This window comes from Moschus berezovskii, chromosome 16 (genome assembly GCF_049115385.1).
Source record: "Moschus berezovskii isolate FMDL1 chromosome 16, NW_MosBer_1.0, whole genome shotgun sequence".
NCBI lineage: Eukaryota > Metazoa > Chordata > Mammalia > Artiodactyla > Moschidae > Moschus > Moschus berezovskii.
In genome coordinates, this window is record NC_142475.1 from 36,493,251 (window position 1) to 36,506,161 (window position 12,911).

The following is a 12,911-nucleotide window of genomic DNA, read 5'->3' on the forward strand; positions in this document are numbered from 1 at the left end:
TATTGAGAGAGGGGAAGGGAGAAAAGGCAGAGTTTGAGTAGCTGGGCCTTAAGAAAAAGAGACAAGAGCCCAACAACCAGCATCTTAGAAGATAAAAATAGTAATGAAAACAGTAGTTGCTTTGTTGACTACTTGCAGTAATACTAATTTTTATGATTAGACTGAAGTTCAGAGAGATTACCTTGCCCTTAGATACACGCTAATGAGCAGTGGAGGAAGAATTTGAATACAAGTTTCACTGACTCTTCTACCCTCAGTACAAGTCAGTGGGAACATTATGCATTTCTCTAAACTGTGCAATAGTCCATGTTAGCCATTTTTGTTTTCTCTCGTATTTCCCCAGGATGGTTAGCAGTAAAACCCTTAAAGTGGGGCTTATGTGCTCTCTCCTGAGACAGTATGAATCAGGGAGCTGTTCTAGTTGCTGTTACAACTACTTTTTCTTTACTTTGTTGTGCTTGTATTTATTGGGTTGACCAAAACGTTCATTTGAGGTTTTCTGTACAATGATATAGAAATATTATAATCCAGTCGTATTTATTTACATTAGTAGAGGCACACAAATGCTATCTTGTGTCCATCCTCATCTTGTAATATTAGAGGCATAGGAAATGTTTGATATTAATTGGGCTTCCCTGGTGGCTCAGAGGTTAAAGCGTCTGCCTCCAATGCGGGAAACCCGGGTTCGATCCCTGGGTTGGGAAGATCCCCTGGAGAAGGAAATGGTAACCCACTCCAGTATTCTTGCCTGGAGAATCCCATGGGCAGAGAAGCCTGGTAGGCTACAGTCCACGGGGTCGCAAAGAGTCGGACATGACTGAGCGACGGAACGGAACCCTCAGTTACAACTCTGGTTATAACCTGTACAGATGCTGCCTCTGACCTGACTTTGACCCCAATGAATAAACCAAACTGCAGAGGTTTAACATAGTGCTATAGTTCTTAACATTTGAGTACTCACAGTTTTATTTGTAAATTTTAACTTATAGCCCCTGAAGTGTATATATACATATATATGTGTGTGTGTGTTTGGACCGCAAAGCCCAAAACATATATAGTGCATCATGATCTTGGGATGATACTGACTTCCTAATTCTCTCCTGAATCTTACTCAGAAGCTCAATCTACTTTATGTACCTGAAGTGAAGTATGTGTTGTTGTTCCGTTTGCTAAGTTCTGTCCAATTCCTTGCTACCCCATGGACTGCAGCACACCAGTCTTCCCTGTCCTTCACTGTCTCCCAGAGCTTGCTCAAACTCATGTCCATGGATTCACTGATGTCATCCAACCATCTCATTCTCTAAGGTCCCTTTCTTCTCTTGCCTTCAATCTTTCCCATCATCAGGGTCTTTTCTAATGAATCGGCTCTTCACATCAGGTGGCCAAAGTATTGGAGCTTCAGCTTCAGTATCAGTCCTTCCAGTGAATATTCAGGATTGATTTCCTTTAGGATTGACTGATTTGATCTCCTTGCAGTCCAGAAGTAAAGTATAGACCATCTCAATTGATGCATATATTCCCAATCTAGGAATCTGGCCAGAAGTGGATGAAATTCTGTATTATTTTTGTATCAGTCCAACAAGCCTTCACCACGATCCTACACTGTTGCAGGAACTGAGGCTACAGAGTGACAGGGACATGGTCATGGGTCTTAAGATGTTCACAAACTCAAGAGATACACAATTAGGCTGAAATGTGTCGAGTGATATGAAGTGAAGGGGTCAGTGGAAACATAGGGGAGAAAGCACAATAGCACCTGTCTTTGTCCAGGGGCACTGGAAAGGCTCTAATAGAAGAAAGCATTTTGACTAAAGTCTAAAGGATGGATAAGAATTTGCCAGATAAAGCACTAAGAAGACTTTCCAGGCACGAAAGGCATGGAAGGGGAAGAGAAAAGGGAGTTCTCAAGGAACTGTAAGGGTGGCAAAAGCATAAACTAGGCGCGGGGCAAGATTGTCTGAGATGAGCTGGGTGACAGTTCATGAAACACATCTTTTTCCAAACAGCTCTCTGCTTCACGTTGTGTGGGAAGTAAAGGAGGAAAGACAGGGAAGGACCAATGACAGGAGTTGGTTCTCCATCAGACAACTACAGAGGTGGACAAAACACTGAAGCAGTGCCTACCTCATGATAGGCAAAAGAGTTGTTAAATCTTGAATAAATTCATTTAAATCTAGCAATATTATATACTGAGCTTTTCTCTGTTTGAGACAGATAATCACGTTCTTCTTTTCCTCACTGTGAAGTCATAGCAGGGATTAGGGAAACCGAAGAGAAATTCTACTACATCGTGCAGGAGGAGAAGAACTACAGGGAATCCCTGACCCACTGCCGCATCCGGGGTGGAATGCTAGCCATGCCCAAGGATGAAGCTGCCAACACGCTGCTGGCTGACTACGTCTCCAAGAGTGGCTTCTTCCGGGTATTCATCGGGGTGAACGACCTTGAGAGGGAGGGTCAGTATGTGTTCACAGATAACACTCCCCTGCAGAACTACAGCAACTGGAAGGAAGGTGAGCCCAGCGACCCCTATGGCCGTGAGGACTGTGTGGAGATGCTGAGCTCAGGCAGATGGAATGACACCGAGTGCCATCTTACCATGTACTTTGTCTGTGAATTCGTCAAGAAGAAAAAGTAACTTCCCTCTCCCTACACATTCGTCATTTCCCTGTGACTATCGTCGCTGTTATCTTTATCCATCCTTTTCTAATCACACTAAATTCATTCTGACTCCAGGCAAGTGAGAAATGCTAGACTAAATTTTGGGATCTTCATCGCCATGCTTATCCACGATGATTTTGATCATTTTCATACATGGTATGTTATTGATTCAGTAGCTCACCAGGTTAGGGGTCCCAAGAGAGAACTTGAATCACTCGTTGTATAGGAGATGGTTGTCTGCTTCTCAAATGGTATGCTCTCTTGACATTTGCTCTGTTGACTTTCTCTAAGGCCCTCAACGACTATCTATATGGCCCAGTGGATGATGAACTGGACAGTGAGTTGATGACTAGGCTGAAAGCCAGATATATGAGAAGGCTTCTATTAGTAATGTCAAGGTATTATCTGTCTTTGAACCCAAGGTCCCCAGTTCTTTGACCAGTCACCCACCATGGCCATAGCCACATTCGCAAGGTCCTCTGTTTGCACAGGCATAGAAATACTTTAACCTTAAACCTCTGTATGAGGACCTTCTAGCCTAGCGACCTATTCTAGGCCATACGGAATCATGTAGTTAAATTTTATGCTTCTGCTTGACAGCCTTCACTGAAGTATACCAAACATGGGCCACCTTTCTGTATACCCACAACTTAATCCCAGGCTTCCAGATATTAACCCTCTGATCTGAGGAAAAGGGAACTCTAGAAATTGAAAAGATAAAGAGAGAAACAAATATTGTATATTAATGCATGTATGTGAAATCGAGAAAAATGGAACAGATGAATCTATTTGTAGGGCAGGAATAAAGATGCAGATGTGGTGAAGTCATGTGGAAATGGGGAAGAGGGAGTGAAGATGAATTGGGAGATGTGGATTGATGCATTTGCACTGCCATGTGTAAAACATGTAGCTCGTGGGAAGCAGCTGTATAGCACAGGGAGCTCAGCTAGGTGCTCTACGGTGACCTGGAAAGGTAGGATGGGGGAGAGGGAGGGGGTTCCAAAAGATAGGGGATATATGTATATGTATAGCTGATATACTTGGTATAGCAGAAACTAACACAACATTGCAAAGCAACTATACAGCCCCACACAAAAGAGAACCCTCCCAAAAGAGAAAAGGTTAGTTCCCAAACAATATTATTTATAATCTTGTGCTAAGATGACCTCCTTCTATTAATATGTCTCCATTTTTTCCTCATCTTAGGTTTATCCATAGCAACTTTCCTTCTCTTGGGCATGGAGAATGAGGGAAAGAGTTTGTGAAGCCTTCAGAGAACTCTGGAAACTTCACAGTGCTACTAACATCATGTTTCTAAGGTCTTTGTCTGCCTCTAATTTATCACTCCTGGTGACATTTCATGGCAGGTGCTTTATTCTGTGTAACTGTATGTGCTAAAAACCTCACATCAGTGGTGCTTTGCTATGATATCACAAGATGTCATTTCCTATGATGTCATTTCCTATGACATTTTTTCCTATGACATCACAACAATGTGTCAAGTATGGCATTTGGAACATGCCTAAGATTCACCTATATTATAATACTAAGCTGGTAAAATTCTACTTTGAACTGCAGATCAAACCTCAAAGCAGCTCTCATTTGAAATTTAAAAATAAAAGTTCAGCCAAACCCTAGATTATCTCCTTGTAAACTGCTGCTCCAGTTATAGTTTGTGACATATAATTAGACTGTTTAAAATGCTGGCAAAACAGTTAATGAAGTAAAAGAAACAGATCAACAACATATGTTCACCTTAAGCCATCTGTTCATGATTTCATCCATGACTAACTGGTTATGAGAATGGATTTAATTAGGTTATTTCCATGAATGTTTCAAGGGTCACAAACTCAGGTCCTACAAGGGCCACACGGATGACATAAATAAATGAAGTGGTACAGGTGGGGACCCTGGTACACTGAACACAGATTGCCCTCCTAAAGAAACCAGCTGCTTCTCAGTTGTTGCTATTTTTGCCATGAAGGACCCAGTACCACTACATGGTCTGATATTTAAGAGAAGTCAGAAAGCTGGAAATTTGTGAGATAGTTTTCTATTTTTAAAAGTTGGTGACTCATGATTCTTAATCTAAATTCTAAGTCATATAAAACAGTCTGATAGACAAAATTGTGACCTCTCCACTTCTCACCTCTGAAGAAAAGTTCTGAAGGTTCTAACTATATAGCAGGTCATTAGGACACAGTGATGTCAAAGTCAAGGTCTCCCATTTATACCACATTCAATTCAGCTCCAAAGTCAAGGCCAGCCTTTTATACCACATTCAGTTCAGCTCAATAACAGGAATTAGGTCAATGTTTATCATTCATCAGGTTAATAAACTAGTTATGGATTCAGACTTTTAGGAATATGGTATATTTTGAGGGCAGAGCAATTAAATCAGGATTACAAAGCAAGACATCAGATCAAAGTCAGGATCCTTGGGTAGAATGCCAGCCAAGAGCTCAAGGAACAAGAGTCTAGAAATACTTCGGTAGGTAGATTTAGTCGCTAAGTCGTGTCCAACTCGTGTGACCCCCATGGACTATGTAGCCCACCAGGCTCCCCTGTCCATGGGATTCTCCAGGCAGGAGTACTGGAGTGGGTTGCCATGTCCTCCTCCAGGGGATCTTCCTGACCCAAGGATTGAACCTGGGTCTCTTGTATTGCAGGCAGACTCTCTACCGAATGATCCACCAGGGATGACTTACAGGATGAGAAAGTAGAGAGGAAACAGACACTAAACATTGCCAACAGGCAGCTCACGTTGGGACCCATATTCTGAGTTGTTCTAAGCTCTCCTAAGTGTGAATATTAATTATGTGTACTGTCAACACTATTCTTATTTCTCTTATGATCTTTGTAATAATAACAACATTTCTCTTAATGACTCATCTTTGCTGCCAATGCTTCCAAGAGAAGATGACAGAGTTTCAGTGAATAGGATTTATCCTGCAATCTTGCCTGGGAGAAATTTCCAAGACACCACACACTTGAATAGATTTGCAATAAAACTAACTTTGTGCTTACAAAATAAATGCCCTCACATATTTATTTTCCAAGTAATCCTGATAAACTCTAAGTATGAAGGGCAGACATTTTTAATGCCATCTTCCCAAAGAGAATACTGAGGTCCAAGGAAGCTAAGCAATTTACCAAATTCAATATGTGAGAAAAGCAGAACTCCAGTCTGCTGATTGAAGCTCTCAATCCAGTGGTCTCTCCTGATTTTACTCTTATTTTGAATGGAATTTCATCCATGATTCTCTTGTGATAGCAGAGGCTCAGATAACCTCTCTTGATTACTTTCCAAAGTTAAAGATCAGGGCTAATGAACAGAGATGCTAGGAATTCAGAAATGTGTGTTACAAATATGGTACTCGCAGGTTTCTCTTTTGGCTCATATGGTAAAGCGTCTGCCTACAATGCGGGAGACCCAGGTTCGATCCCTGGGTTGGGAAGATCCTCTGGAGAAGGAAATGGCAACCCACTCCAGTACTCATGCTTGGAAAATCCCATGGATGGAGGAATGTGGTAGGCTATAATTCATGGGGTCGCAAAGAGTTGGACACGACTGAGCGACTTCACTTCACACATGTCATTAATGTTGAGGAGGTGACAGTGGAGCATGACTATAGTTTTGCAGATAACTTACAGGGATAACTATAGGGAAAGCAAAACAAATATCTTAAAGACATGATACAAATGAACTCATTTAGAAAATAGAAACAGACTCGTGGACTTAGAGAATGAACTTATGGTTGCCGGGGTGGGGAAAGGATATGGGGAGGGACAGTTAGGGAGTTTGGGGTGGACAGACACACAATGCTCTATTTAAAATGGATAACCAACAAGGACCTACTTCAGTTCAGTTCAGTTCAGTCGCTCAGTCATGTCTGACTCTTTGCAACCCCATGAATCACAGCACGCCAGGCCTCCCTGTCCAACACCAACTCCCGGAGTTCACTCAAACTCATATCCATCGAGTTGGTGATGCCATCCAGCCACCTCATTCTCTGTCGTCCCCGTCTCCTCCCACCCCCAATCCCTCCCAGCATCAGAGTCTTTTCCAGAGAGTCAACTCATCGCATGAGGTGGCCAAAGTATTACTGTATAGCAAAGGGAACTCTTCTCAAGTTATGTGGCACCCTGAATGGGAGAGAAGCTTGGGGGAGAATGGGTACATGTATATGTATGGCCGAGTCTCTTTGCTGTCCACCTGAACTGTCGCAATGTTGTTAACCGGCTATACTCCAATATAAAACAAAAAGTTTAAAAATATAAAATGGGCAAGTAATTATTTGTCCCATAAAATAATTCAGTAGAGAATTTCCTTAAATAGCATTTAAAATAAATTTCATTCTCAAAATTTAACTGTTTATTCAACTTTTCATAAATATAGCTGGGCATTTCCCAAGGATGACACAAAGGTTCCAGGGGATGAAAATTAAAAATTTATTCACAGCTGCACAACACTGCCTTCTCAAAGCAACACATTCTATACCTAGTCAAGAGGAAAGAGCTATGTCCAGAGTCATTGCCTAAACACTATAAAAAGGTATATACATCCTGTGCTGAGACACATATAACAAACATTGATTACACTTTGGATAATTCACCCATAAAAACTACTGGTATTAAAAACTGTATTTTTTCCTGCTAAGATGTATGTTGCCCAAATATGAACTGCTTTGATTGTTACTAACCAATTAATTTTCAGCTCTCTGGATTGCATACCTGGAGACATAAAACATCTATGGAATAAGAAAAGTTAACAAAATAGCAGAACCCACTGCAGATGCCACAGTTATGGTATACATACATTTTTTTTTTATATGAGACTTTCTTTTACTGCCCCCCAACAGATGGGCCATAAAGTCCATATCTGAAGGGTTTTAGTAATTTGTTAACCCCATTTGAATTCTTTTTCTTACAGTGAACTAAAATACTTCCCTCTGATGTCCATCTATCTTTCTGCTGTTTATAACTCTGAAAGGCCTGGCCCTGAGATCAGCTAGGGCAGGCTCTTAATGAAAATACAAATCAGGGCAGGAGAACTGTGCTCACTGTGACACTGGTTGCTAAAGTGAATATCAAGTTTCGCACATTTCTCTAAACCTAGATGTTATACCCTACACCCAGTGCATTCAGATTTTGTTGGTGAGGCATTAGAGGCGCAGATAAAGAGTAGAACTGAGATTCAAAATCATGTGAGCATCTCAATGATGAATAATCTATTCATTGGATTGCTAAATAGTTCTTTTGGGTTTTTCTGTAAGATGTTACAAAACCCTGAATGAACTTCTTGGCCAACCCAATTTAGGAGATGGTATATAGTGGACAGGGTTAAACCCCAAGAGAGGAGGCTATTAAGAGGTCAATGGTTTGGTAAGACCTCACTGAGTGGGTTCAAGGCAGGTGTCCAATGCCAGTGGGTTGAAGTCCAGGTCAGAGTCCAGATGTGTTAAAACATAGATGGTGAACAATTGACTTAGGTGGAGAGTAGAGCTCACTAACTCATTAATTCAACAAATATACTTAAGGAGTGTTTCCTATGATATGAGGGCTAGAGGCACAATGAAAAAGAAGACAGATCAGATTCCTAGCCTCATGAACAGAGCTCTCCTCTGGCTCATTGAACATCAAGGCTACCATACTAAAGCCAAAAATTTAATCCATTGTTGGGGATGGAATATATAAACCTATTCTATTTTTATTCCTACTTCCTCTTCAATGTAACACCTCTTCAAAATTATACTGAAACAAGTTGGACAAGGAAATATTTTTTGATAAAAGTACCACAGTACCATTTCTTGAAGAGCAACATTAACATATTTCTTCAAATACATTTTTACATTCCTGTAGGCTGACTAATTTTGATGTGAACAAGAAGTTCCTGCATCATTGGGTATACCCACCCACACCACTTCTTTACAAGACAGAATATATCCTTGTGTCTGTGCTTGGATGAACATTGACCCCTGATAAATGTTCCTCCACATTATTTTATTCTGGTGACCTACACCAAAATGAAACCCAGTTTTGCCACAGATTGTCACTTTCATAATAAAGACAGGTAGGAAGAAGGGAGAAGTGAGTCTGACATTTTATAATTTATTAAAACATGAGTTACGGTTACCTTGAATTAATCACCATGTTGGCATCTGCAACTGGAAAATAAGACAGATCAAACTGTGTCCATGCAGTTTTAAAATCTATATAACACTTTGGCTGATGAATTTTTCACTTTAAAACCCTACACAGACTAATTTATCAAGAGTTAAGTAAGCCTTATTCTTTGTGCAAATCTGGTTGGTGGGCTTTTGGGAGAGGTGATGGAGATGAAGATTGTCTACAGCCCATTCCCTGATACATTTATAGGATGTCAGTTGGGAAGAGTAATCATAAGCTCTATCATAATATGTGAAAAGCCAAGATACAGAAACATTTCCTAAGTCTTGAGAAAATGAGATAAGTGGAGACATAATTGCAAAACACATTCAATTTAAATCCAATAAAATCTAGGTGAATATTTTTACTAAGAAGTGTAGAAGAATGGGATGGAAGTGGGGTGGGTGGAAGGCTCAAAAGGGAGGGGATGATTCATGATGTGCAAAAACTAACACAACACTGTAAGCCAATTATTAATATATTCCAATAAAAAGATTAATATATAAAAAAGAACTATAGCACACATAATGGATAATTGTGGGAGACTCTTTCCTAGATCAAAATTTCATATGCATATTCCTGAATCAACTCAGAGAAGATGATTCTGAAGAAATCTTACCAGAAGAAGTATATGTGTTTTTACACATAGATGTTTTCTGGAAATGTTTGTGTTTAAAATAATAATATGTTTCCCCAAGCTCCCTGATTTTTCTGATCTTATCTTTGATTATGCTGACAGTGGTACATTTCGGGACTCAATCTCTGGGAAGAATGAAGGATTTTTGTACAGGTACTTACAAGCCCCAAAGTTCTCTAATCCACAAAACCAAGATATTATCTTTGCCCTAAAGGACCTTAGGACTTAACGAATAGAGTGAGCCAACACAGGAAGCTATTTCCAACACAGTCCAAAATATTGGTCTCTACATTTGAGAAAAAAGAAATCCAAAAATACGTTTTGAGACACTGGAGTGAAATATCAAAAACACAGTTGTTGTTGTTATTTTTTTGAGAAGCTTGAAAATATTTTTTTCTGGATTTTCTAACCCTAAACACGCACGGAGAGATTTCATAAAAGGTGAAGGGCAGGGAATAAATATATATCTTTGTGTCTCCATCTTTGAAAGTGTAAAAGAAAAAAACCCCTAAGCTCTTCTTTCTTCATATAATTTTCTATATTATTGGGGGTGGGATGGAGCATTACATGACTGCTTCTTTTAAAATGTTGTGTTTTAAGTTCTCCTCATTCTTACATTTTCAAAAATCCAAGAGCTCAGGACTTCCCTAGTGGTCCAGTGATTGAGAACCGGCCTGCCAATGCAGGGCACACAGGTTCGATTCCTGGCCTGGGAAAATTCCACATGCCAAGGGGCAACTGAGCCTATGTGCCACAACTAATGAAGCCTGCATGCCCTGTAGCGCATACTACACAACAAGAGAAGCCGCTACGTTGAGAAGCCCAAGCACCACAACTAGAGAAAGCCCACACACAGCAACAAAGAAGCCCAGCACAACCAAAGAAAAATTTTAAAAAACCCAACAGCTCAGTATGAATTAATATCCAGGTCTCATCATTCATGCCTGTATGAATTACCAAGATGGTAGGCACAGAGTGAAATTGTGCAAGAAAAAAAAGCGGGGGTGGTGGTGGTGGTGGTGGTAATATATTCCTTTGATCACCACAAACAAAGCCTCAGGTCCATTTGGACAGAAATAACATGATATCTGGGTCCTGGTATGTAAAATTCTTCCACTGGAAATCTTTACTGTCAAACTTTATAATCACTCCTAAATAATTTGTACACTTGGGATTCTGAAATCTTACATTTAACATAGTCATGATGGCTTATTAATATCTGAGAACTCCTAGTCAGAGTTGTTGGAAAACATCCTCACCCGCGGCAGAAGTATAGTTATCACCTAGTTACCAGGATTAGAATTCCTTAGTTCCTTTATTCTTAACTTGGCTTCTTCCATTGACACCCAGTGATGAAGAGTAAAAGGCAATTCCACTTTATTTTGTGCAAAGATCACTGGAAGTAACCCCATCTTCATTAGGTTTCTGTGCTCAGTATCCATAAGAGATCTTTGGATAAGCATTTGATCTAGAGAATCTCCTTCCCATAAAGTTCAATAGAGATCACTTCACCTCACCAGAACCAGACAAATCGATGCTAACTGGTATCACAGCTTCGGGAAATATTTGTCCTAGAAGAATGCCGTTTTTACAGATATACTGTGTAGCTTGGGGTCACAAACACCTCTCACCATGCTCCTACTGGATGACCTCAGCTGAGGCTATTTGGTGTGGTAAAAGATAATGTGGAAAATATTCAATGGCAAGCAGCAGAAGAAAAATTCTCACTGTTTGCAGATGACATGATCCTCTACATAGAAAACCCTAAAGACTCCACCAGAAAATTACCAGAGCTAATCAATGAATATAGTAAATTTGCAGGATATAAAATCAACACACAGAAATCCCTTGCATTCCTATACACTAATAATGAGAAAATAGAAAGAGAAATTAAGGAAACAATTCCATTCACCATTGCAACGAAAAGAAAACACTTAGGAATATATCTACCTAAAGAAACAAAAGACGTGTATATAGAAAACTGTAAAACACTGGTGAAAGAAATCAAAGAGGACAGTAATAGATGGAGAAATATACTAACTTCATGGATCGGAAGAATCAATGTAGTGAAAATGAGTATACTACCCAAAGCAATCTATAGATTCAATACAATCCCTATCAAGCTACCAATGGTATTTTTCACAGAGCTAGAACAAATAATTTCACAATTTCTATGGAAATACAAAAAACCTCGAATAGCCAAAACAATCTTGAGAAAGAAGAATGGAAGTAGAGGAATCAACCTGCCTGACTTCAGGCTCTACTACAAAGACAGTCATCAAAACAGTATGGTACTGACACAAAGACAAAAATATAGATCAATGGAACAAAATAGAAAGCCCAGAGATAAATCCACGCACCTATGGACCCCTTATCTTTGACAAAGGAGTCAAGAATATACAATGGAGAAGAGACAATCTCTTTAACAAGTGGTGCTGGGAAAACTGGTAAACCACTTGTAAAAGAATGAAACTAGAACACTTTCTAACACCATACACAAAAATAAACTCAAAATGGATTAAGGATCTAAATGTAAGACCAGAAACTGTAAAACTCCTAGAGGAGAACATAGGCAAAACACTCTCAGACATAAACCACAGCAGGATCCTCTATGACCCACCTCCCAGAATATTGGAAATAAAAGCAAAAATAAACAAATGGGGCCTAATTAAAATCAAAAGCTTCTGCACAACAAAGGAAACTATAAGCAAGGTGAGAAGACAGCCTTCAGAATGGGAGAAAATAATAGCAAATGAAGCAACTGACAAAGAATTAATCTCAAAAATATACAAGCAACTCCTGAAGCTCAATTTCAGAAAAATAAATGACCCAATCAAAAAATGGGCCAAAGAACTAAACAGACATTTCTCCAAAGAAGACATATAGATGGCTAACAAACACATGAAAAGATGCTCAACATCACTCATTATCAGAGAAATGAAAATCCAAACCACAATGAGGTACCATTTCACGCCAGTCAGAATGGCTGCTATCCAAAAGTCTACAAACAATAAATGCTGGAGAGGGTGTGGAGAAAAGGGAACCCTCTTACACTGTTGGTGGGAATGCAAACTAGTACAGCCACTATAGAGAACAGTGTGGAGATTCCTCAAAAAACTGGAAATAGAACTGCCATATGACCTAGCAATCCCACTGCTGGGCATACTCACCAAGGAAACCAGAATTGAAAGAGACACATGTACCCCAATGTTCATCACAGCACTGTTTACAATAGCCAGGACATGGAAGCAACCTAGATGTCCATCAGCAGATGAAAGGATAAGAAAGTTGTGGTACAAAAACACAATGGAGTATTACTCAGCAATTAAAAAGAATACATTTGAATCAGTTCTAATGAGGTGGATGAAACTGGAGCCTATTATACAGAGTGAAGTAAGCCAGAAAGAAAAACACTAATACAGTACACTAATTCATATATATGGAA

The 12,911-nt window shown here is 39.7% G+C and overlaps 1 protein-coding gene across 9 annotated transcripts in view; it reads left to right on the forward strand.

The window, feature by feature from the left end:
* COLEC10 (collectin subfamily member 10) overlaps positions 1 to 9,211 on the forward strand; it is a 529,589-nt gene extending 520,378 nt beyond the window's left edge. For all 9 annotated transcript variants that reach the window (XM_088844772.1, XM_088844770.1, XM_088844769.1 and 6 more), the window contains one exon: positions 2,247 to 9,211. In XM_088844772.1, the coding sequence (XP_088700898.1) occupies positions 2,247 to 2,638 (392 nt within the window). In that variant the 3' untranslated portion in view covers positions 2,639 to 9,211. The remainder of the gene's footprint in view (positions 1 to 2,246) is intronic.
* The last annotated feature ends 3,700 nt before the right edge of the window (positions 9,212 to 12,911 follow it).